The sequence below is a fragment of the Anoplopoma fimbria genome, chromosome 22 (genome assembly GCF_027596085.1).
Source record: "Anoplopoma fimbria isolate UVic2021 breed Golden Eagle Sablefish chromosome 22, Afim_UVic_2022, whole genome shotgun sequence".
Taxonomy (NCBI): Eukaryota; Metazoa; Chordata; class Actinopteri; order Perciformes; family Anoplopomatidae; genus Anoplopoma; species Anoplopoma fimbria.
Window position 1 is genome coordinate 2,365,532 of NC_072470.1, and position 26,491 is coordinate 2,392,022.

The window sequence follows — 26,491 nt, forward strand, 5'->3', positions numbered from 1 at the left end:
CAAAAGTAATGCCTACAACAGAATAAGAATATATGCAATTACAAAAATCATTAATGCTTTTTAAATGTGTATTTATTTGTTAAAACAAGTGCAAGTTAACCATAAAAAAAAGTATCTGGGGAGATAAGAATGTAATGACTTGGACTTTGGTAGTTTCAGGAATTGAATGGATTCATGTTACACTTTTTAAATACAATTCTTTTTAATCTTTAAGGGGAAGTTATCAAGTATTTTCAAGTCAAAAGGCTCAAGTCCAATGGAAGTCACGAGTCAATGGAGTCATTAAAGCCACTAGTTATTGGTGGTAAAGTCCAAGTTGAGTTGCAAGGCTTTTTTGATTTCATTAAATCAAGTTTAAAATCATCAAAGTTGTGACTCGAGTCCCCACCTCTACTTTACAAGGCTCTCCGCCCCTGTGCATCCACAAGCAACTTGAACTCCTGAAATATACAAACTGTAACTTCTGATCGATTTTTCTTCTGTGTAGTCCGAACCTCACAAAGTTCGAGGTCTCTATAGTCCTGAAGAAGTCCAATTAGTACATTGCACTGAATGGTGCGCCCTTTGGAAACACCTGTGCCTCATCTGCTTTCTTTGTTTACATAGTGATTTATGGGAATAAATCATTATGCTACAGCTCCAATAATACATACCAACAAGGTGCTTGTTCAAATGAGCAACTGGCAAGTGAGGAAACTCCTGTGTAATCAATTTCAACAAGTTAGGTACAAAATAGTTAATTTCACTTCCTTTAATGAGTATTGTAATGGTGATTACAGCAAACAAAAGAACATACTGCTCCATTAATTACATTAGGAACACTGGAAGAGGTTTGTTTGGGGACGCATTGGCCTTTATTGACGGGTGTCTCAACCTCCTTTTACACTCAGGTAAAACTCTTCAGTTTGCAGGACACACAATGCAACCATTACTATTAGACACTGAGCCATTTAAATGCACTATACCGTAATAATTAGTATGTGCATTCATTTGGAACACCGACTCGCAAATTTTACAGTTCGCAGTGCAGCCTGCCCGTCCAACGTTGGCAGGCGACTGGCTTCCTGCCGCTGTGTTTGCAGAGAGACAGCAGAGTGGACGGGATTTACTGAATTTGTGGTTCCCCCTCCCTCCCCCCAACCCTGCAGTAACTCTGCTAAATGCTCGACTTTAAATAGACATGAGCTCACGCCTACGGTGCTATCAGCCATACCCGTTTCTGCCCAGTCCTCCACATTGCTTTCAAGTTTAAATATTCTCTTTGGGTATCTTGCAATATGGTAATCACGCAGATATCGGTGGAATTATTGGCGTCAAAAGGAGAATGTGCGAACCAGGCGAGGCCTCGGGGGTAATTTAAGATGCGCTGAGCTTGTCCGCGCGATTCAAACAAACTCCACCCCGGAGTTCAAAAAATGTCAAGGTAGAGAAAGATCAATATTATCCTCTCGTGGGAATGCCAGGGAAAGATTAATTGAGTTTAATTGTGCTGACTGTACCAGTAACTCGCCTCATTATAGTGGTGAAACGTGATACAGATACGGAGCACCATGTGCTTGATTGCTTTTGTCAACGGAATTAATTTGCCACCACTTTTTAAGACCCTGTAGCACGTGTTTCGGAGCGCAGCGCTCCAAAAAGAGGGTCAACGGGTCCAATCCGCAACGAGCCAGATTGTCATAAAGCCCATAAATTGAGGTTTGATCCTTTTGGTTTAAAAGCGATCCACATACCTGACTCAAGGTGGAATCAGTCTTGGTATTCAATGGCTGGGCTTTTACCTCTGTGATGAGACTGAAGAAGCAATCCCCATCTTTTGATTGGATCCGTTTGGATACGAGACATGCCGCCAATTTGGAAGGGGCCGGCGCCCGATTGGATGTGACTGCCAACTAAGGAATGACAGGGATTAAAGCCAAGGAGCGCCTCAGTGTATGATAAAGTGATTTGTCAGCTGTGCGGACATAAATCTGGCATCTGAAGCAACCTTCCACTCTGGGGAAACATTCATTAGTGTGTTTGTATTAGTATTTGGGGTGTTTACTTGTTAAGAATGAAACAACTCCAAAACACAACCATTCATGGTGATGAGGAAACAGATGTTTATATGTAATAACCAGCAGGTTGTTGTGCTCGGAAAAGCTTATAAGAAGAAAAAAAGATTCCGTTTCAAAACACTCAGACTTGGATCGAGACACTTTTTTCATGTGCAGTGTGGCGGATGAACACCTAAAAAGGGAAAAGTGCACAGACAAGTTCATAATTCTTAGCTAAAGTTTCAAAGTTGATTTGTTTTTATTCGCCTTCCTGCCAAAAGCTTCACATAAAGTGGGAGAATAAGTGAAGCAAATATGAAAATGCAATAAAACTTACTGTATTGAGGATTTATAAGGATCATCTTATCTTCACTTCTACCATTTATCTTCTGTCACTGGGATATTATATTGTCCTTGCTATGGGAAAAGGTTTTATGAGGCTACAGAAACGTCAACCAGTGACATATTTGTTTGTCTCTTGACTCGAGGACTTTTATTTTCCTCTGCAAAAAAAAACGTTTTTCTCTCTCGCTTTCCAAAAGAGACTCTAATAAGAATGAAAATGTAATTTGAGGATATTTATCGCTTTGAGGAAAAATTGGAAACGTCTCAACAGAATTGTGCTCTGGTAAATGTCATTCTATTAGAGTGATATCTCTAATATTCAGGCAGAATTCAGTGATGGTGTGTTTGCACGAGTTTTATTCATATCTATAATATTCTGGGACACAAGCAAAGCTATTTCAACTAAGGATAGGGTGTACACATGCAACAGTATCCCGGTTTCTTTCGGAGCAGTCCAGCTAGCATTCAGATTTCCTATAAACGGGATAAGGCGCACTCCGGTTTCTGAAAGCGGGATATGATGTTTACAAGTGCAAATACTCCAAAAATCTAATAATAAAATGGTTATCAACTTCCATGTGAACACACTGTGTTTCATTGCACATGAATGCCACCAACTATCAGTGAAATAGCATTAAACTGGCAGAGAGAATGTGTACGTTGAGATACTTTATTAACTTTAATTAAACTTTGCTAAATAGCGCTGCAAGTGGTCAGAAAAAGCCTGAGAGTAGCTTTAAAGGTGCCATTTATAAAAAAATTAAGTTATGTTTACATTTTTCTCACAATGAGTCCATCGTTGAGGTCTTTGTAATGCATTTATTTTCTTGTGAAACATTTGCAAAGCAGAATTTTAAATTGCGTATTGTTTACATCTGTGCGCGCTTGCTAGCAGTTTCCGTCATCACCGTCTTTGGAGGCGCATCGCTAACTTTGTCAACGCATTACTCATCTGCTGGCCAGTGGAATGGCTTGAATCCAATGGTGGAATGTAAATAGTGTGGCAAGATACAAACTAAATGGGGACCCTGGTCTTTAAAGCATTGCTCCACAGAGCCACTAGTGGTTAAAAAAACCTCCAAAGGGGTGCCTTTAAGTGAAGAATGCTTGTGGTTATTCTTAGTTCTCTTAGACATGCATGCAGTACTAAGAAGTGTTGAATATTTGTGTTGAAATTATTGCTGAAAGAAACAGCATTCATGTAATCTTGATCAAAAACTTCACTATGAATGGCACGTAATGCAAGTTTGAAATTAAATAAACTTGAGAAAAGCGAATCAGCTGCCGACTCCCACAAGTTCAGGGCTCATTTCCTGACTCATGCCTGCTGCTTCACAGGTTCATTACCAAAGGGCTTTCTGCCTGCTTGTAATTAGGAGGAACATCAGATCTGCATGGAGCCGACAGTCGTCTCTAACATTTCATCATCTCACAGGGGCTCGCTATGAAATACCAACCTCCTGGCGGGGCCGTGATTAAAAGGAGGGTTCAGAATTGTGCCGTCTTAGTCGTATCGCCTCTTAACATTATTACTGTTCATTATTACGGGAGTGTTATTACAGTGGCGGGAACCAGCACACAGGGCGGTTCTAACTACTTTGTGTTGTTTCGTTCTTCTTATTTGCCAAAGCAAACTGTGCAGGATGCCGTCACGCAACTTCACGGGTGTGTAGTTGAGATCAAAATGAAGCCAATGGGGTGCGGTCAGAGCAAGGAAGCAAGGAAGCAAGGAGGTAGGGGGGAAGGAAGTAGGGAAGCACATGAACGGATTTTGCGTCGTATCTGGTGTGATCCCTTCTCAAGATGGTCTCTGTTTGAAGATATTTGTATTCATGTATCAGGATGAGATCAGGTGATCCATAAGAAAATAATCCTCCTACTCCACATCCACCAACTTTCCGTTGCTTTAATCCTCTCCTAAAGATGAGCCAAGTGAAGTGATGAAACGTAAACGATCCTCACGGGGAAACATAATGACAGTTTGCTCTGCAGCAGCCGAAAGGATACACAGAGCAAACAGAGTTTAAGTAAACAGCCCTAACATAACTCTAACATAATGCTCCACTTTAACAACTGCTGCATGTACGAGCATCTCAGCGGCTATATTTTTTTTCTGCTGCGTATTTATAGATGGATTTGAACGCAGCTGTCAGACTTGAGGGAGTCAGAGGAACCAAAGTGGATTGTCCTGCTGCCGTCGGGGCTCAGGGGAGCCGACATACCGGCCGGTTCTCAATGAATAGATAATTCCATTTTCAGGAAGTGTCACAAGCGAGCGCCGATTATGAATATCTAACGTAACGCCGCTGTGTATGCCAAACTCTCATCAAAACTTGCTGCTATTAACCAGACCGCGGCGTCAATCCTTCAGCTGATGAAACGCCGCTCAGAGCCGCCAGAGGGATTTTCTGATCAAAAGAATAATTCATATTTGCAGTGCAGGGGCGACAGGGTCTCTCAGATGGCAGAGGTGATTAACATGCATCCTGCAGAGTCCCAGGTTCAAATCCCTCCGCTACTTTTATCTTTGGCATAGATCCTCTGAGGATTGTCCGATAATGCATCTAGAAATTGGCCCCGGCCTCTTATTCCTCAATGTTTTTATATTTATTTGAAACAAACAAAGGTAAAATAGTGGGCCACATGATGTTTGGTGCAGCGTTGGACTTTTGCCAGAGAGAAGGCTTTTTCTTTTTTTCAAAATGGCACATATTTTATTTATACAGGACAATGCAACACGAGTCAACATATTTGGTTAATGGGCCAGTGGTAGCCAGCTGCTAGCTGCAGTCCATTGGCGAGATGCCCCGACACCAATGGAGGTTAAGAACTACAAACACAGGACAGTAAGGCTGTGAAATTAGGTGAGCAACTTAATAAGCATTCTCAATGAATGAATGAGGATTCCCTTTTTATAGAACGAGGGGAAACAACACAATTATGCATGATATGATGATTTCAACTCTTCGGAATATATGTCACACGAATCACAAAGCATTATGAAGCACAGAGCAAAAAATAAGCAATACTGATAATAATCACTATTTGCACACGTCAGCTGTGCAGAGCAGCATTAAGGGGTTATTTCTTCCTTCAAAAGTTATACGGTCTCACTTTGTGTTTGGTTTTAAGTATGTAGCTGGAGCCAGCAGCCGAATAGCTTAGCATAAAGACAGGAAGCAAGGGGAACCAGCTAACTTGACTCTCTAAAAAAAAAGGTAAAAAAAATAAAACGCTTAACATGCACCTCTAACACTCACTAATTCACCACACCATATATTGTTCCAATATTTATTATGTCAGAAATGATAATAAAAATACAATTTAGATGAAAAAATACATATTATGTTAGATTTGGGATACTGTAACATAGTAATACTACATGATGATGTGTTTTTCCTGGTTTTAAAGGCTGCATTACAGTAAAGTGACATTTTCTGAACTTAACAGACTGTTGTAGCTGGTGTATATTTGCCTTCGCCCACTTAAGTCATTAGATCCACACTACTAATGATTATCAAAAAACTTATTTTGTGAATATTTTGTTAAGGCAACAAATAGTTGATAATTGATTTAGTCAAAATATAGTGATATTTCATTTTCTCCATATCGCCCAGCTCTAATGAAGTGTGTCACTCTGTCTGCAGCCCTTTAGACTCTCTTTCATGTCGTTGTCTTTAATCAGAGGACTCAGTCAGAGCAGCACATGTCTGGCCCCGACCTTGTCCCGTTGGTTACTCTTGTTCTCACACAGACTCGCTGTGACAGGCCGGTTTGAGTGAAGGGAGCATCGGACCGTCCTGCTCTCACTTATGCTCAGCTGTGTGGCAGCGCTTAGACAAGACAAAAAGCTTTAATCGTAGCTTTAATAAGAATGTTATTAACCGAGAGATGTTGATGATGCAAACGATGTTTAATTTTGTGTGTCTCCATCTTTTTTCCCTCCGTATTGTTTATCTAAGTAGAATTTGGCTCACAGGAAAACATTGTCAGAAGCGCAATTTAAGATGTTGATTATTCAAAGTTCTTCCGTCTCGCAATAGACCTTAGTGCCGTTTTATGTGCCCGGATTCTCATTTCCCAGGTGAACAGCCTTGACGCAGCCGGTTTCCCCTCCGTGTATTGATGTTATTTTCTAACCTTTTCATACAGCGTCTTCTTATTTTGTCATTTCTCGTGTCATTTCATACGTGGGCTGCTCGAGTGAAGAAAAAGACCACCACATGTTCATACAGATGAGGAATACGTTCTATATTCTTTTTTGTTTTTTTCAATCTAGTGGAAGTGTTTTGTCAACCAGGCAGTTCATTTAATTACTTTTATTACTGTTTTATTGCCCATTTTGTTGTCTCATGAGAAAGAAACACGGAGAGGTTTTGATGAAACAAGTTAATATTTTCTTTTTTAGAAGGCAGACAACATTCACTCAGTGTGTCCCATTAATTCAAAGCTGTGTGCGCTTTGTAATTCACTTCTGCAAATGTGCTTCCTTCCTCTAATTGATCAACTATATACAAGAACATCTCTTATAAACGATGTCCTCTGTTTCTCCGTCAGAGATGGACTCGTTCCGCATCCTGCTCTACTCCCTCATCTTCCTGCTCAGCGTCTTCGGCAACCTGCTCATCATCGTGGTCCTGGTGCTGAACAAGCGCATGCGCACCGTCACCAACTCCTTCCTGCTGTCGCTGGCGGTCAGCGACCTCATGCTGGCTGTCTTCTGCATGCCCTTCACGCTCATCCCCAACATCCTGGAGGACTTCATCTTCGGCGGCGCCATGTGCAAGACCGTCTCCTACTTCATGGGTGAGGATGGGTGAGGATGATTAGCTTAGCATAAAGACTGGAAACGGGAGGAACAGCGTGGCTCTGTCACCTTTAAGGAAGTCCTGCAAACAATCCCCTTTTTAATTATTAATCACATGTTTTGCACAGATAAAGCAATAATTAGCGAGCTTTAAAGGTGCTGGTAGCTGGATTGCGTTACCTTTAGAAAGGTCCAGGCTTGAGGTTAATTGTTATCCATTTATTATTCAAATTAAATGCTAATTTGAGTAGACCATTATTTCCAAAATCATTCATGGAGTCATAATTGTCAGGAGCAACGGAGGGATCAGATGAATTTAATTTTATTAAAGAATTCAGTGGCTGGGTTAAAAGGTGTTTTTCTTATTCCAGAACAGAAACTTGGGAGTTTTTTTAAAACTTATTTTTAAGTGGCTGCCAGCCGATCAGAAAAAAGTGCTCCAGCTTTAGGAACCTACCGGAAAATTGCTCGATATACAACAAGAGCTTTCAGAGAGGCTTTTCTCTTGGATTTATATTTTTTTTTTTGGCCTGTCAGAGGGCAAGCATCGCGCTCCAAAGTGCTCGAGCGGTCGCATGTTTCGGGAGTGTGACCGAGCGATGAGCTGGCTCCCATCAGGCCGGAGTCGAGGTCCCATGGGAGGGCCCTGAGTCACGGCCGACGCACAAGAGACGGCATTGAGATCCGCCGCAGTGCTTTGTGTCTCCACGCTGAATGGAGGGCTGTTGAATCTCGGGGTCCACAATCCTATTATTGTCTCCGAAATGCGGTGCACATTCTTGTGAGGACAGATCTCCTTTTTCAATTATCGGGTTCTCTGAGTCGCGATGGGGACAAGGAGGGCCAGCTGCCTCGGACTTCAAATATAAAACCTTTTGTTATCCGGGCCGCTTTGTCCGCTCGTCATTACAGTCAAGGGAAGGGTCTCGGAGTGGATTAAGCTGACAAATAGCGTTGTTGAATGATGAATCACTCAACCATCTGACTACTGGCGTTTTATTAAACTGTGAATAATGACTTGGACGTCCTTCCGCTGCAAATGAGACGGATGTTGCTTCCTGAATCAGTTATCTAAAAACCGCGACAACGTTTAGTTTTTCTCCGCACAGGGAATTAAGAATTTCATTAGTTTAGGTTTGAATCAATGCCTTTAAAGGTCAGCAGCACTTGATGAGGCTGCAGCCCCACCAACAACTAAAAGGTCCAGCTACTCAAGAAAGAGTGAAATATGTAACTCCGGAAGCTGGATCTCAGAGTTGATGGAGCTTGTGAGCTAACCGCTAACAGCTGGTCAATCAAAGTAGCTCCCTTAGTTTCTACAGTGTAGGTCTCAGGACACAATTCCTTTCAATTGAGAGTTACTCAAAAAAAAACTTCTCAGAGCTGGTGAGCTCACTGACTCAATTACATCGAGAGAGTTGTGATGTTAGCCACAGGAGAGCCCCAACTCAAAACCCCACAACCAGTAAAGGGTTTCTTTTGGAGCCTCATGCCATATAACCGCAAGGATTTCGGCCCTTGAACCTTTTATTGCATGTCTCTCCCACATATCTACACTGAAAAATGAATGTAAAATGTGTTTGTAGTGCACCTTAACCATATCTCCTCCAATAAGCACTTAAGCCCCAGCAAGAAGACTTTTTTCTATGGAAGGAACACAAAACCCATCACAGAAATGCGGATCTACAAATATCAGCAAGTGCCTGTAAACACACACATCAATCAGAAGCCCCCCCTCCCTGATCTGAGCCTCCCATGAGCAAGGCCCTCTATCAGCCCAAACCCGATCAATACGTGGGATCGTTGCGACCGTCCTCACACATTGATTGCGTGGTGAAAACCTGCTCGGCAAACTCATCTGCCCTTTCGCGAACTCGTCTGTTTAGTGCAAAGGCCATTAAGACATACGATACACCATCCATCCTCCCATTCTCCCTCCCGCTACCCGCCGCACATCCATCTGTCCGCCACTCGCTCGATGACCGTGTGAATCATTCGCCCCCCCTTCCCTCTAACGTTTAGTCGGCAGTTATGAGATCGATGTTGTAATAATACGGGTGTGCGTGTGGGGTGTACAATCATGCAGTCCATGTTTGTTGTTTTTTCATTGCTGGTCAATTACTAAAACCTGCTTACCAGCTCAGTCTGTCAGCCCACCACCCTCCCTGCCCTCGAGGGGCAGCTTGCATAATGTAGTGGAGTTTGGGGTTTTTCATCCCTTATAGCAAACATTTACAGGATTTGCTGAAAGCGCATCTGGCACCTATGAAACATTAATTCCATTTGTAACGCCTTTAGGATTATTTTTTGGGCAACTATCGACCGGGGGAACTAGGTGTGAGTTTAAAATGAACATAGTTTCAGCTGAAAATGTAAACCATTCCCCCCGGTGGAGGTGTGCTTGAAAACCCCTCGACTACCAGCTTCACGGTTTTCCGCTCAACAGCCAGTTACCAAACCGCTAGTGTTCTCCCCCCGACTCGTGTTTAATGAACAAGAAAAAGGATTAGAGCTTCCTCCTCCCGAGACGGGGAGATAGAGCGCGAAAGGGGAGGAAAAATGGGAGCGTTTAGTCGGTTAGCTGGCTGGTAATTAACTCGGCCGCACCTTGTCCAGAATCTCCTATCCTTCAACATTGGCCCTCTCCATACTGCCAGGCAGTGTCAGAGAGAGTGAAGCTTTGATTAGCACGGATGATTGAAAAATCTTCCAGACTTTCAGGACTTTCTGCAGCAATAACAGAGCCCAGGAGACATGCATGAAATGGAAAAAAAATATTTTTAATAGAAGCAGCCCTTGTATTGAGGAGCAGACTGTGTTTTTATATTATATGTGAAATGATATTCCCTGCTCCTCTTAATGCACATTCTGTAACAATACATGTCAACTAAACAGTCCATTCTAAAGTGGCTAAAGATTTCCTGTGTCATAACTCTTCTTGAAGGGCATTGACAAATTGCTCTGTCAATGCTGTTAATCTCAGATCAGCGTTTGCCCCCACACCCACCCCCCCTTCATTGTCAGTAATAAAAACAGATGGTGAAGCGGACTGAAATGTTGAAAGGACATGGAAAAATCTAATCCCCCAGACGAGGAGTGCACCAGTCTTTGAGCGGTCTGCGTAGCTTCTGCTGTGTCATCAATTCACATTACCGGGGTGTCGGCGCCATGCATCACCTGGGAAGTGCACTTCCTTTTACCATAAATGTGCACAGTCTCCCAGCTATCAGTCTTTATAAGTGTAGGGTTTCAGAACCCATTTGAGGTCCAGTGGCTCACCCTCTGGCGAGGGCTCATCCTCGTGTATCCACGCGCTGAAATGTTGGCTATAAATGCGTGTTCTGCCAAGAATAATGAGCTAATAATACCTCTTGGCGGTTGGACTCATGAGAGGCAATACAGCCCGACGCCTCATGCAGTTTTAATGCTGGTCGGCGGCGAAAACAACTGCGTCCTACAGATGAGGGAAGATTTTGTTACTTTCGAAAGGCCAGCTGCCTTATGCTAAGCTAAGCTAATAGTTGCAGGGTTGTAAAGTACTATTGATGTTCTCGTCACACCCTCTTCCAGAAATTGAATACATTCCCTAAAAATCAAGTCAAACTATTGACTATTGACTATTAACTACCTTTTGAACTTTTTTTCCTAGTTTTATCTGCATTTAACCGCAATTGTTTTTCACTGCTCCTTTTATGATTCCCTTTATCTTTTAATACTGCTGTGTGTCTGTTTGCTTTGTAACGCACTTTACAAAAGTGCTGTATGAATAATTCACCTTCTCTTTTCATCTTCTACTCATTATTTTTTATTGTTCCTTTTGAGAGAAAATTCCTACCCTTGCCGCGCTCCACATTTTTTCAGCAATCAGTGTAAACCAGCGCTGTGGATGGGCATGACCGCCTTCAAGCATCAACAAAAGAACCCCCCCAACCCTCCCTTGTGTGTGTGATTTGGTCTGTATCCGTTCTTAGCACTTGCAAGAGATGTGTGGGTGTGAGAGACTTCATTGTGCGAGACCCTTCCAGATCCGTTGCTCTGTTAAGATCTGCATGTGTTGACTGTGCCACCCACCTCCTTCTGCTTAGCCCCGGAGCCGCAGGTGGCTGGTGTTATAGTCGGTGTGCAGTGGTCGCCTGTCAATCAAGCTTTACACAGTGAGCCTATAGACAGCGAAGGCGTTCTGACAAAAAATAGAAATTGTAATTCTAGTTCTATGATCGCAGGTGGAGCCAGCTAACGAGCCGCCCTGCTCTTCCTGATTGTCTGAGCAGATAAATACGTCTTGCGTTCGTAACTTCTATTTCGGTGGATAATCATGGCCTCAGTGTGTGTCGTTGTGTCACTGTGCCGGGAGCTGAAACGCAAAGATGGAGAGACAGGCAGTCTCAACAAAGCCACGTTTATCTCTGTAGTTTTTTTGATAATTATTGCACATTTTGTTGCGGTTTCGTTTTGATAAATATGTAAATCATCTCAGTCAGTGAAGTACAATATGAGTCGCAAGTTTGACAGCTTGTGTTGTCGTCTGACCAGCTCTACAGGAAGTAGAATGTTGCTATGTAATCAGTGAGTTACGCTTTGGGCTACAACTTGAGCCCTGTTGTTCTACTCTTTATTTTCTTACATTTTTGAGGAATTGGCAACATTAAAAGTATGCCAAATTCATTATTGTTAGTTACTGTTTGCGGTGTACCCACGGGCGTGCAGACATCTACCACTAGATTATTTTGATACTAAAGAAAACGGAGAAACGTGATGAATTTCAGGCAAGTTGTGGAGTTAAAGGGAGCTTTTACAATGTGTGGATTAATGGACATTGATTCACATAAATGTGCATAAATCAGGGATAATGATAACTTCACATAGTGCTAGCCCCCCTAATCTGTTTCATGTCAGTCTTACGAATTTCAGAAGGATTCATACTTTTGATGCAAACTGCTGTAAAATGGAAAAGTCTAACTTCCTGTTTTACAAAAACTGACATGCACCTGTGTCTTTCATCTCAGGCAGTATCTTTGCCTCCCGTCTCCCCCAGGTGGGGAGGTGAGCCACAGTTTGACAACCCCTGCTCCGAGCCAATAAACCCAGTGGGTTTTGGTTTGATGTAGCGTCCTGTCAGGTTTCATGTTGGTGCAGCAGCAATCAAAAAAAATTACCCTTCTCCAAAAACGAGCCGAAGTGCCTTTTAATAATGCACAGCCTCTCCGACTGCTGGTGGAGGTTTTTTTTTGGTAATAATGATGTTCTCTTTGTTCTGGAGTATCCCTAACAGTCAGCTCCTTTGTTCTGTCAGAGGCAGGAGAACAGCTTTATCTTATTGCTGCTCTATCAGACTGCGCATCAAAAAACCCCACATCCAGACATCCCTCACAGCTCTTTCTTCTCCAAGTTTCACATTTTGCAGTCGACAATACACCTTAAATCCTTAATCTTTTAGCTGCTGATAACAAAGCTTATCACAAAAGAAAGGAACTTTATCAGTAGTTGGCAGGAGAGACCGTTGCCAAATCCAGGAGACATTGTGCCAACCAAGTGAAAAACAGTCCACCACTCAAATACATAAAGTAATATGGTTCCTGTAGATTGCATAACAACTTCCTCCCTTGAATATTAATGCAACACTATGGCTTAGACAGAACCTTTGCTTCCGCGGCGACGCAACAACTAGGGGGATTAAAATGTTGTTGCATCTTGTAGCGACAAGAGGATCAGTGTGGTGGATTTATTTATTTGGGGGAGGCTGCTGGAGATACGCAGGTATGGCTCCATCAATGCTTTTTTTTTTACCTCACCCCTTCTCACCCTCAGATCACAGGCAATGCATCCACTGAGCTTGCCCACCCTCTGCTGATTATGCATATTAATGCATGCAAACACAACTTGCCCTTGGATTGTCTCGGAAGGAATTCAACCTGTGTTGGAGCCAATAGAGACAGTGACATTCACAAAGGTGCTAGGGCTATTGAGAGAAGATGATATGCTAAAAATAGAAATATCTTTAAGCCTTTCTGGGCTGATTGCCAAGACGGTGGTAAGTGAGACTTTATTTGACCAAAGGATTTTATAACCCTGAAAGTGAACTGGGAGGTTATTGTATTGTAAGGGTTTTTGGTAGCTCAGCACTTTATAGGTATTGGTCAATTAATCAGCTATTGGCCTGTTCCTGCTCCAAACTAACGTTATTATAATCGGCCTATAAACTCTGTGAATGTTTCAGCAGCTAATTACAATAGTTATAAACCCAAAAATAAATCAGATTTCATGCTGGATACTGTTGCAGATGGCTGAATGGTAGGGATGCCCCATGTCAAAGCGTTAAGGGTGCTTTATACAGGATGTGGAGCATTTCTATTGCCACTCAATGGCTCTCAACATGGCGACTTGCAGCTAACGGTGCTAACAGAGTTAACAGTGCAAACTACGGCAAAACGGCAGACAGAGCTAACAGTGTTAATTTGAAAGAGAACCCGAGATATGTGCAGATTTAGTAACCTATGGACTGAGCCAGGCTAACTATTCCCTCCAGTCTTTATGCTAAGCTAAGATAACCGCTTCATGGCTGCAGCTTTATAGACATCAACGTACTATTGAGATATCTTGCCTGGGTCAAAAGTGCCAAATGGACCAGCTCTCTAAAAGTTTTCTTGTGGTCCTTTTCTCTCCTGCAGGGATCTCCATCAGCATCTCCACCTTCAGCCTCGTGGCCATCGCCATCGAGAGATACAGCGCCATCTGTAACCCGCTGAAGTCCCGGGCCTGGCAGACGCGATCCCACGCCTACCGCGTCATCGCCGCCACCTGGGTGGTGTCGCTGCTAATCATGGTGCCCTACCCGGTGTTCAGCGTCCTCAAGCCGTTCCCAAAGGGCAACGGCACCGTTGGCCACATGTGTCGCCTGGACTGGCCCAGCACGGAAGCTGAGCAGACCTGGTAAGTACTGGTGGGTCTACTGGGATGGGCACATTCATGTTAAAATCAGTCCTTCACCAGCTACACAAACGTTTCTGCCTGTGAAAACTTTTTAAAGATTTGCATAAAGACATGCATGAGAATAATTTGGTGGACGTGGCCTCCATAACAGGGAAGAGTGAGGAAGAGATGAATAGACGGAGTCAGTTAGTGAACGGAATAAAATCTGCATGGCTTTGGTTCCAATTGTGTGGAGACCCTCAGATTTACATGCGGTGTAATTGTGTAATCTATATGCATTATCCAACAGAAAACCGCTTCATTTTCTGAGCCGTGCAATCAGGCCGTTTCCATTTCCACAGTCGGGAAATTGATTGCCTGCAGATTTGGTCATTTTGGCAATATAGCTCAAAATGTCATACTCCATTGTTCTCAGAGCAGTGCATTTCAAAAAATGATTGCTGCAATATCGTAGTTTAACTTGTTTCAATATCCGATAACAGATAACTTATCGTTGTCGTTAAAATGGATCTACTTAGTTCCAGACACTGGGTATCAAGCAGTCCTAGTCAATACTAGGACAATAAGTTCACAGCCTTTTAGCTCCATCAGCCTCCGCCATTTTGGACTCACAAAAAGGTCAGCACTGTAAAGACGGTTTGTCGGCAAAACTTGCATTTAAAAGTTCCCCAAAGTTAAACTCGATGCAAAAGATTCGTGCAGATCTACTTTGTTCCAGAGAGCATAGTGTTGCATGGTATAGCGATACTAGGAAAGTATCGCTATACCATGCCATTAAAAAAGGTTCTGTCATTTATTATTCCATAACTGTTCATGATAATTTAGATTTAGTTTCAGTATGGAGATACTTTTAAAAAGGTATCCCATCAGTCATTCGCAAATCCACTCATTGTTCCTATTCTATTACAATATAGAGATTTTGTCACATAAATAAATGTAGTTTTGACTGGGCTTTAAGTGTATTTTTCCCCTCCATACCCAGTTAGAATTACCAGAGGGATAAAAAAGGTCATGTCTAACGATGAAGAGACGGCTCATAAATTCTAGTCGTTTAACACTTGAACCCCTGAGCTAAAGCTGTGAAAATGTGTCTGAGAAAAGAATGAAATCATTGGGGGGGGGGACCCGCTTTTTAATATGGACAAAGCATCTCCTGTTGAGGCAAAATTGGAGACGTATGTAAATGTATTCATTTTCTAAAGACTGTATACTGAAGAGGATGGAGGAATAAAGCTCATGCATAATATTAGGAGAAAAGCTATAATTGATGCTAGAGTGTGGATTGGTGGGCGTGAGGAAAGTCTTCCATCCATCTGCATGCCTTTGCAGGGCCAATACATGCTTCTCACGGATTTCCATAGATCTGTCCGTAAACAATCTAATGTCCTGTAGGATGGCGCAATTAAAAAATAAAGCAGAACACGGCAGACCCTTGTATATCTCCCTACTTGACAGCCTTTTGTGGTCCAACGCGCTCTTCTCTCGTCCGTCTATCAAACTGTAAAGCTTCTCTGGGAAAAGACAAGGCGGTGGGAGAGCAGTTTAATTAGCCTGCTTGGCGAAGAGGAGGAGAAGGAGGAAGAAGAGAGTTGAGGCTCTGATGTCAAAAGTCCAGATGTGTCACTAAGTACGCAGACCTTTTTAAGTTTTAATTCCCGGCTTCGTCTTCCCCCATCGAGACTGTCTTTTAAAGCACACCGGGGTCAGGGGTTATAGACTTGGACTGAAAGGAGATATCGCCTTTTCTATTGCACCTAATTAAGCAGTGCATGGAGTAAGTGAAGTATCCATTTTTAGTCTGAGATGAAGAGCTAATCATTTCAAGACAAGCTAAAGAGGCATAAAGTGGTTAGTGAACCAATCCTGTCAAGTCAAAGACAAATGTAATGATTTTTGTAATTATTATTATGCACGGTGTGCATTGACATTTTTAGTTTAAATGACAGTAGACAGTTTAAACGAAAAAATATTATCTGCAAAGGTACGCCGGAGGGATGAGTAATCACATTTCATTGACGCAAATCAACCCAAACAGAAATAGAGATGCTCTAAACAGCCATGTTTTTCTCATTTTCCTTCCACAGACATATCAAATACATTTTAGAGAGGGAATTATGACCTTTTAGCAGCTTATAGTACATCATAACTACTAATGCCATGTTTTTGCCATGGCAATCCATCCAACAGCTGTTTAGACATTTCCCTCAAAACCAGTAATGTCAACCTCATGGTGGCATTAAAGGAAAAGTCAGGGATCACTAAAGTCAGAAGGGTTTATCCTCCGTGGACCATGAATGCCTGTACAAAATCTAATGGAAATCCATATATTGCTTGAGACATTGCAGTGTGGTCTGACTGACATTGCCATTGATGGAGCAATCATGCTAATGTGGCTTAAAGGTCAGACAAGAACAAATCAGAATGCAACAAAGGTAGACAATGATCCAATTTCCACATCTCCCAATCAAACCCCGAGTTTATTCTTAGTCGTGTTTGTAGTGCAGTAACATGTGCATATTGTTTTCCATCCATCCATCCATCTTCCGTAACCGCTTATCCAGTTAAGGGTCGCGGGGGTGCTGGAGCCGATCTCAGCTGTCAATGGGTGAAGGCAGGGTTCACCCTGGACAGGTCGCCAGCCTATCACAGGGCTGACATATAGAGACAAACAACCACTCACACTCACATCCACACCTACGGGCAATTTAGAGTCTTCAATGCACCTAAGCTGCATGTCTTTGGACTGTGGGAGGAAGCCGGAGAACCCGGAGAGAACCCACGCTGACACGGGGAGAATATTGTTTTCCTAGATGATTAATATGAACCACACACACCTTTCATGCTTGTTAATCATGTAGCTTTCAGGTGATGTGGGAGCAGTCAAAAGAGAGATGCTTCATATGAATATTCATCGTGCCATCCATCTGGGTTTCCCCCTTGAGGCAAAACAAGCACAGATACCCACCAGATTTAATTTTTCAGTGTTCCTTACTTCCGGACAGCTTTTTGTCAAAACAGATTTTCCACAGTATCAAACAGCTAGCCGTTGAGAGGCTTTGACTGAAGCCTTTATTTATTTTTATTTCTTTAAATGAGATGTGAAAGAGACGGGCTGTGCAGAGTTCAGAGGGTTTCCCGTGAAGACATTAGAATATCAGAGAATGAATGAGGCTTCCTCTCTGCTGTCACTTTCATGTACTGACTGATGTGCGCCGCTTGGTTTAGAAGGGCATTCTGTGATTATGAAGAACTCAAAAGGGAGATGTGTCTGCAGATGGTAAAGAGTTATTACGATCAAAGTGGCACCTTTCATTTATTCATGTTAGGCCTTTCTAGTTCTCTCTTTTTACTTTAATTTAGCTTCTCCCTTCAGTTCACTTCAACTCATGTAACGGTTTTATTCATTTGATCCGCTGGTAAAGAGTTTATCTTTTTATCACCCCTACTCATTCATTGTACTTTACTGCATATTTAAAAGAAGCAGAACAGTGGTGCAGGTCTCATATAGAATTTGCACAGTGCTATCTGCAGTTAGATACCGACAGCGGCTCGGAGTCCTTTGAAATTTGTGCACTGTTGATAAATTCCCCTCTTTTTCTCAGTTTCTTTACACTTTGCTCAGTTGACTGCTTTTTCTTTGAGGTGCCATCCATCCAGGCTCTCAAGAGAGCCATGATCATTATTCTTCTGCGCCAAGAAAATAGAACATTTTATGTTCAGAAAAACAGCCGAGTACACGGCCTGGAGCCGTCTCGCAATTGTCATATTACAGCGTATTTAACAATGTTTACTTGGCAGAAGGTAATTTCAGAAATGTCTTTTGAAAAAAAGAAAATGTCTTTCTTTTCTGTCATCAGGAGGCAACATGGGGTTCTGAAAAGTGAGGCCAGTGCAGAAGTGCCTTAAACTTGTTATTTCCAATGGTCACCAGGGGCCGATTCCTCCGGTTGCAAATTCTGATAATATATATATAATCAGCGTTCGGTTGCACTAAGCACCGCCCTCTAATGTCACTTCTGGTCAAAAACCCCCGAAAAACACCAGATGGAGGCGGACAAAAAGCCGAACTCAAGGTTTCAAAACGTCCACAAACCAATGAGTGACGTCCCGGCAACTACGTCCACTTAAGTCTATGTGTTTTACATATAACCATGTGTATTGTAAATAGTAAGATGCTACTGTGTACACTGTCAATATGTCAAGGCGGTTTGATAAGGTCATGTTGAAAGCCTTCCCTAGGTTAAACAAGATGGCTTACCTTCTCAAAGAAAGTAGTGTTCAAGAGTGTTCGACCTGAAGCAGCAAACTGGTCCAACTGGCCCGCCTCAGTTTGCAAACTATGTGGACCTAATGTTCGGAAGACACGAGTTTGACAGCACATCATGATTGAGTGCCGAGTATTTTGTTGAGCATTTTCTCCGGGTAACACTTTTTACACTTCCAAGTGTCATCAGGGTTTTGACGAGAGAAGAATGCGTGGCATAAAATAGACCATCCCTCTGGTTCCGCTACAATGATTTTTATCTTTAAAAAATATAGATATATATAAATGAAACTGTCCATCATGAGCACTTATGTAAGTATTTTTAAGTATTTGCATAAAAAATTGGTATGCAAACAAACAAAGCATCAGCAGAAAGACCCAGAGTGGTAAACAAAAACAGCCCAAGAGGAGCTAGAGCAAGTACAGGGAAGGTTAAACCCCAGGGTGCTGAGCAGCCAGATCGTCTGCAGGGAAAAGCTGCAGAACTGGCCCGGGATGCTGCAGTACCTTATTGCCAGACACCACGGGTGGAGAGAGGGCTGTTGGGAGGGGGGGCAACCATCTGCAAGGCCTACAGCACAGCTCCAACACATGCATGAAGGGCATTGGTAGAGTATTGGTAACCTGACCCGCCAGAGGATTTGTTACACAGGACCAACTGAGAAGCAGTCATTGGAAACGGTTTAGAAAAGGGCAGGCTCTTTCAAAAAGTACTTGGCAGGTGATTGGATGAACTGTCAAAGTCTTGCCCGTAAGCTAGTCGGGGCGAAGAGGGGAAAACTCTTTTCCATCTAGAAAAGCCTTCTGTGCCGTTTCTTTGCCCTTCTTTCAATGAAGAAATACACTACATTTCCGATGGAAGTGATGCTATTGCAACTACGCTAAACTCTTTAGGAGCCGCCATTGTTGTTTAGACCACCAGTCGCCTTTAAGTGTCATCTCGCACACATCTATGCCGTCCCGTAGCTGCCGATGCCGTTTGGTCCCTGCACTGGCTAGCCGGACAAAGACGAATTGCTTGAAGCCTTTGGTGTGGGATATGACACAGCGATTCTCGTGTGATCTCGTGACATTGCAAAATCTAGCTGACGTGCAAGATAAGGGTATCTGTTCTCTGTAGCTTTAAAAAGGTATCGGCCCAAACAACCCAGTGCCAAGTAGTGTCGAAACTTCTCCAGTAAAATGATACCTGCATTCAAACCTTTTTGTACGCAGGGTTAGGGTAAACCCCCGCTAGAAACAAATCTCCACAAGGGTTCTTCGAATCAATGCGAAGAACGCTTGTGATGAGAACTTGTATATTTGACAAGTTCAGCGTGCAGAGAGGCCAACAAAATGTTGGAAAGTATGGGAATACTATGAAGTACTCTATAGGAATTGCTATCATTTTAAGGGTACTGGTATCATTGTTTTTTTAAACCCATACCCAGCCCTATTCACAAGTGAGTCTTTCTGACAGTGGCAATAAAATCTGATGTGTTGGGTTGGTTTTTGAGGGCTGATTCACCTCCTTCTCCCTCTCTCTCTCTCTCTCTCTCTCTCTCTCTCTGTTGTTGGTCTCCTCTTTCCACTCTGGCTGTTTTTCAGGTATGTGCTGCTGCTGTTCACTCTGTTCTTCGTCCCAGGAGTGGTGATGATTGTAGCCTACGGTCTGATCTCCAGAGAGCTCTTCCGAGGCATGCAGTTTGAGCTGGGCCAGAACAGAGAGACCACCGGTGAGATCCATCATGAATTCAGTCCAAACTGCAACAGACTTTTTTGTTGCTCACAGCGATTTATTTCATGCCCAGGATGAAAAAATAAAAAAATCAATCTCACTTTTTATAGACCTTGGTGTGGAATACATAGGAGGCTACAGCAGGATTTCTCAAAAAGTCTATTCAAACACGACAACGGCCAGTAATGACAGAATTAAAATTCCAATTATATACACGTCTGTTTGGATGCATTTTTAAGGGTTTTAATGTTTGCTCTTTCTAATAGAAACAAACCACCATTCTCAAGCAAACAGATAATGCAGCATGACTGCGAAGGGAGATTTATTTGTTTTGCCTCAAACAGAGTGACATATTTTGTCGCTACCTAGACCTTCTGCACCTGTCACATACAAAAATAGACTTCTTCTCAGTTGTCCGAATACCTACTCTGCTTGTTTCCCAAAAGCCAGTTAGAAAAGGAAAAATCTTTCAGGTATAGCTGACATATGGTCCCTTAAGGAGAAGTATAGCTGCTGTTGTTGTTACTGTGTTCATCAGACGCTGCTGTTTCCATGGAGTCTTGTGTGTTATTCATTAAGGTTGAGACAATCAGAAATAGCCTTCGGTACAAACAGTTAATCCATTGCTAAACATAGTGTTTCATTCCTCCGGGATGCAAGAAAAAAAACAATGACCTTCCATCCTTGGCATTTTGTGATTATTCCTCCACTTCACGCTGGACCATTAAAACATCCATTTATCCTTTAGTGCTTGGCATTTACAACATGTTGAAGTTCCCCAAAAGGTCTCCAACTGTAAATTTTCTGACCCTCCGCAGGCCAGAAGAACGGTGTGGCAAAGGCTGCCGCCGGATCCAATGACGACGACGACGGCTGCTACATCCAGGTGTCCAAAAAGCCCTCCTCCGCCGTGGAGCTCCCCACCCTGTCGGCCTCGTCTGCAGCCGCCCAGGCCAAGACTGAGCGCGCCCGCAGCAACGTCTCGGAGGCCAAGCTGCAGGCCAAGAAGCGGGTCATCCGCATGCTGATGGTGATCGTGGCGCTCTTCTTCATCTGCTGGATGCCCCTGTTCTCGGCCAACACCTGGAAGGCCTTCGACCTGCAGTCGGCCTCCAGAGCCCTCACGGGAGCGCCCATCTCCTTCATCCACCTGCTGTCCTACACCTCGGCCTGCGTCAACCCCATCATCTACTGCTTCATGAACATGCGCTTCCGCAAGGCCCTGCTGTCCACCTTCGCCTGCTGCTGCCGCAACCGGCTCGGTCGCTGGTGGTGCAGGAGGAAGGACGGGAGCGAAGACGGCATCACCGCCACCTCCATGGCCACGTCGATGGCCACCTCCATGTCCAAGTTCAGCTACACCACCGTCAGCACCACCGGCACCTGCTGAGCCCCCGTGGCGGAGCTGGTCGCAATCAGTGGCTGCCGTGCGCACCATCTGTTTTTATTTGATTTTTTTTTCACTCTTCATCTTAGTATGCCATGAGTCACCCGCTGAGTAATATCCCTCCCCTCGTTCATGAGGCCGATTGAAAAGGTCTCCTTCAAATTCTGTGTGCATGGTTGCAGAATGTGAAGCGGGGCGCAGCGCCGTGTCAGTTTGGTGACAGTCTTTTTCTTCTGTTTAATTGGCAGCATCCGCTTTGTTGCATCCTGAAGAGAACATCAAGTGCCTGTGCTCTTTGTGTAGCTTCGTTTGTTTGTCGTGGTAGTTTGTTCACCGGCTGAGAGACATTTTAGTGAGAAACTACGTCGGGGATATGAATCCTGTGTACTTGTAAATACTGTCTTTATGTTCTTACCGTGCCAAAGGTCCTTTTTTTGACGGAGTCATACTGTTGAACAATGAGGACTCATTACCTTAGTGATGAATCAGTATGGATTTCAGCTCCTTTTGTGTTTAATGTGGTTATATCTTCACTCATTCAGGGCATCTTTCTCAGTTATAAGAATTATAATATCGAAGGCTATACAGGGCAACTTTGAATATTGTTGGGTCCCTTATAACAGCAAGAAATCATTCTATTTACACCAAAAGTTATGGAAGGGAACACAGAGTAAGTCCAGCTTTTTTGGGGGACAAGCTTCCTGCTTAGCTCTGACTTAATGTTTCACTTTTATTGAGTTATGTTTCATCACTTCTTGTCCAGCAAATGTTCTGCAAATATCCAAACACCAAAAATCCATTCGTTCAGGTGATTTTGTCGACTTGTTATTTATGTTTTTGACCTTTTCGCGCCAGCGCTTTGTGAATCAGGCAGGTGCATCTTTATCCTGACGATAAACACCTGAGGACTGGAGTTTAGCCTCATTTCTTGGAACGCATTAATGAGAAAGCTTGGTGTTCAGAAAGGGGCGATCCTTTGTGTTGATCCAGCCGGCAGCACAACAAACTGGGATCATACAGGCTCGGTCATGGAACTTAAATCTCCCCCGTCACTACTGCTCCGATGTATGTTGAATACTGATGCAGACATTAACATCGGGAGTTAGTCCATCGAACCATTAAAGGCTGATTGCACCTGCTGGTTGCTCCAGTCTGGCCCTGCTACAAATGGCACAGAAAAGTGCTTCAGTCAAACTCACCTTTTTCTGCTCAATTATCTCTGCGGTGTCTTTTATGTACTCTCTCTCCCTCTGCCTTCTGCTGCACTGCTGCCAATTACTCTGAGCATTACCGAAGTACAAAGACGGCGTTTCCAGGCTCAGACTAACGAGGTGCACCTCGGGTACCCTCTCCTCTCCTCTGTGAGCGTCTCGTGGCTTTGCCTTTGCAAAACTGTCGACAAATGGCTCCGCTGATGCACCACATCTGAGCACCTTCAATTATTCAATAACAACAACAACAATCTTGATTTAAATTGCGTCTTTCACTCAAGGAATTGAGCTCAACATGCACTACAAAACGGTGAAAATTGTCGGGAAAAAACAAGTGCATAGTCGTTTTAATAACAGATGAAATAAGAACCAGTAATGGCAACACTTGAAGTTAAAAAGAATAGTTGGCCATTTTCTTTGTACTGGACTAGTAGTAAGTCATTTGGGATACACCCCACACTTATATAACAAAAATACACTAAATATATTTAATAAATATAATGAGATAATAGAGGCCTATTTATGTTTATATACTATATACAAAGACCTTTTGTGCCGGCGTCCTTGCAAATGGGTTTCCATGCCGTTTAGTGAATTTCCTGAATTTGCACCCAAAATGTTGTCTAAACTTTGATTTTTCAATTTTCTATGCAGCCTTCAAATGAAAGATATGGCAGATTTGCACCTGATTAAGATCACAGACAGAGAGAGCTTTATTTGCTTACTTGCTGAGACTTAAGTGAGGAGACTGATACCACTCTGTACGCTGAATATGAAGCAACAGCCAGCTTCCAGTTAGCTTAGCATAAAGGCCTATATCTTGTTTGCTTAAATTAAGAATTTGAAAGAACTTAGTAAAAAAAATGGTGGCAAGTGAAAAGTTAGCACGACCAATTAGATAACAGAATGAGAAAAAAAACCCAAATTTCCATTTAAATGTTCACCTAATCAAACATAAACATTAAGTGTGTCGACAATGTGAAGGCTGACTGGTTAGATTCATGAACTACTAGGAAGTAGTAGTTATTATTTGGATTAAAAGGACAATTCCATATTACTTCATTCATGAATTCAGTCTATTCGGACGAATTTTGGACATGACAGCGTTGCAGTAACTCATTTTAAAAAGTCGGCCTCTACAGCACCAGATGATCTGGATGTGTGTTAAACAGAGTGATGTACTGCTTTTGTCCTACATGCGCTGACCTGTCGACAGCTTGGCGCTGTCATTTCCTATCCCTTTCAAGTTTGCTCCCCTTTTTCCATGTCCTCGCATCGCCTAGCACTCCCTGTCCCTGCAGCCCCCCACCCCCACCCCCCACGCCACCCTCCTTTTCCAGTGCCGAGGCGTATGAATACATGAATGGCAATAGCGTGTCGGTGACAGCTGAGATTTGCAGGCCCAAAAGTGGCACGCCAGCGGTTTACAAGCGGTGGCAGGGGATGGTGGCGAGTTCGGCTGGAAGGACGGACAATTGGCACACTAAAAAAAAAAAAAAAAACCCGGCAGAGACTCACTTGTAAACACCTTCGGCCAGCGAGCTCCTCTCCGTGTATGCTTTTGAAATTAAGGCAGGACGGTGAGTGATTTCCATATCTCTGCCAGCACCTGGTGCACCAGAGAACCTGGACGGATTTAGTCCGGATTTATTTCTCTGGTCTGTGCGCACTTTCCCCTTCAATTAAATGTGTATTTATTTGCATGTTTTGTTACATTATAAGCCTACGGGTTATTGAATTGCAGACTGTTAAGTGTGCTAATTGACTATAGCTGAGTAGGGATAATGAAGATAAGCCTCTTAAAGTTAGGTTTGATTTTATGGTCTGTAGATTCACAACTTAAACTTAAATCACCGCTCATGTGCATTATGAATGGAGAGCATAAGAACTTGCAGGAAACCTTGCTCATTAATTGTTCTGGTAAAAACCTCTGAGAGGCAGAGATTTGCTCTTGAAAATGAACAGTTTTTATTGAATTTTACATCAGTTATTCTATTCACCTCAGCAGGCCAGCAGGCTTAGGTATGCATTATTAAAATGAGCAAACCTCCCAGTCTTAGAGCTGCTACTGTCTTTTTTTTGGTACTTTACGAGTTAAGCTAGTTTTACGCAGCACACTATGTACCTACTACAAGTGCAATTCATTTCCTCACTGAAAAATATACTAATGTTGTAATTTTTAGCTGTGAGATGATTTGGTCTTTTAATCTTTTGAAAACATCATTAAGCCACATTTGGGGAATAGATGTACAATTAATTTATTTTATGAAAAAGACAAGTTATGGTTTGTAAAGAGGTGTAGGCAGGTATTTAACAGTCTAGCTAGATGGTCCCCTGTTTCCAGTAAAGCTAAACTAACGGGTTGCAGGCCAGGCAGCTATACTACAAATGGTAGTAAAATATAGATGTTTATGTGTATATAACGCACATAATTTGTACATTATCTGCATGATCGTGAGCCAGGACAGGTGACGTTGTATCAAGAGCAACAAAGGCCATATAGGATGTTGGTAGGGGTGGACAGATGGGTAAAAAAAAAGGACTTTCACCCAGGAGACAGCTGTTCGTGTCCGGTGTGAAATCAGAGGCCAACAATGACTTATTAGCTACGTGACTTTCCCACTTAACTTATGTAGTTATTTTGTACGAAAACGCATCAAAAGCAAAATTACTTTCCGTAAGATATCATACGAACTGTTGTGTGAGGATTCGTTGTGCTGGCTGTAGCTTCATATTGAGCAGTTAAGTGGGATCAATAATCTCATCTAATTCTCAGCAAAAAAGGAAATAATCATGTTTTCCCGACACGTCTGGGATAGTTATTCCTTTAAGGCTATATGGAGCACGTCCACCACTGCAAGCCTCTACACGGTGAATGTCTACTGAAACAAAAGAAATCTGATAAATGAACTTTACCACAGCACAGAAAGTTTACAGACTCCTTGAAAAGGTAAAAAATGAGAAATCAAATTCCTACTCTTTCCCCAGAACAATGCCTGATGCAAATTGAAACTGAAATGAGACGGAGGCATGGGACTGGCGCGCACAGTCGGTTTCTTCCTTATCTCTACCTTCCACAACAAGAATCCCATTAGGCGCTCCAGGCGACACACAGGGCGGAAAAAACAAAAAAAACAGCAAACCTCTTCAGTTCCGCACACAATTCTTGATCGTCTCGGGACGCAGAAGAAAGTGACAGCACGAAATATAAACTGCAGTGTCATATTTCATACATGTCACTTCTCTGGCAGTCAATCAGGCACCTCTTTATATCCGTGGTGATTCATGGGGAATGTCTATTGCTCTTCCAGCGACTCATTATGATGTAGCTTTTGTTTAACCTTGGAAATTGGAGGATTTTCATGTTTTCAATGTAGTTGGAGGGATTACGCACTTTGAGGAAACTTTGCTCACCTTGAGTTTGCAAAATCCTCACCGAAAAAAAAAAAAGCTGCTTTTCTTAGTTTCTGAGTATTTGACTGCTGGGAGTTACGAGCATTTTCCAGCCAGCAGCGAACACTGACAAGGCGCTCGTGAGTAAATTACGAGAAGTTGTTTCGCAATTATTTATAATGGCTTCCTGGGGGGGGGGGGGGAGCTGCTGCGAGTGAAATGTGCCTCTGCTGGATTTTTAATTTTGCTCTTCTGCAGAATAAATCGCAATTTCTTTTTTTTTTTGGTACTTTCACCTTGGGCGCAGAATGAAATATTTTTCGTTTTTCGGCCTACAGGTCCTGCACCTGAGCAACGCACTTAATGGGAAATCGTCTCATCTGTTTTGTTTTCGTGTTTGT

General features: G+C 42.9%; 2 protein-coding genes across 4 annotated transcripts in view; one reads left to right on the forward strand and one right to left on the reverse strand.

The window, feature by feature from the left end:
• cckbra (cholecystokinin B receptor a) overlaps nt 1-21,621 on the forward strand; it is a 26,501-nt gene extending 4,880 nt beyond the window's left edge. The window contains exons 2-5 of the mRNA XM_054623911.1: nt 6,939-7,187; nt 13,857-14,118; nt 19,970-20,097; nt 20,918-21,621. Coding sequence (XP_054479886.1) covers nt 6,939-7,187; nt 13,857-14,118; nt 19,970-20,097; nt 20,918-21,489 — 1,211 coding nt within the window. The 3' untranslated portion in view covers nt 21,490-21,621. The remainder of the gene's footprint in view (nt 1-6,938; nt 7,188-13,856; nt 14,119-19,969; nt 20,098-20,917) is intronic.
• LOC129111804 (carboxypeptidase O-like) overlaps nt 1-26,491 on the reverse strand; it is a 69,063-nt gene that overhangs the window by 18,957 nt on the left and 23,615 nt on the right. The window lies entirely within an intron of this gene.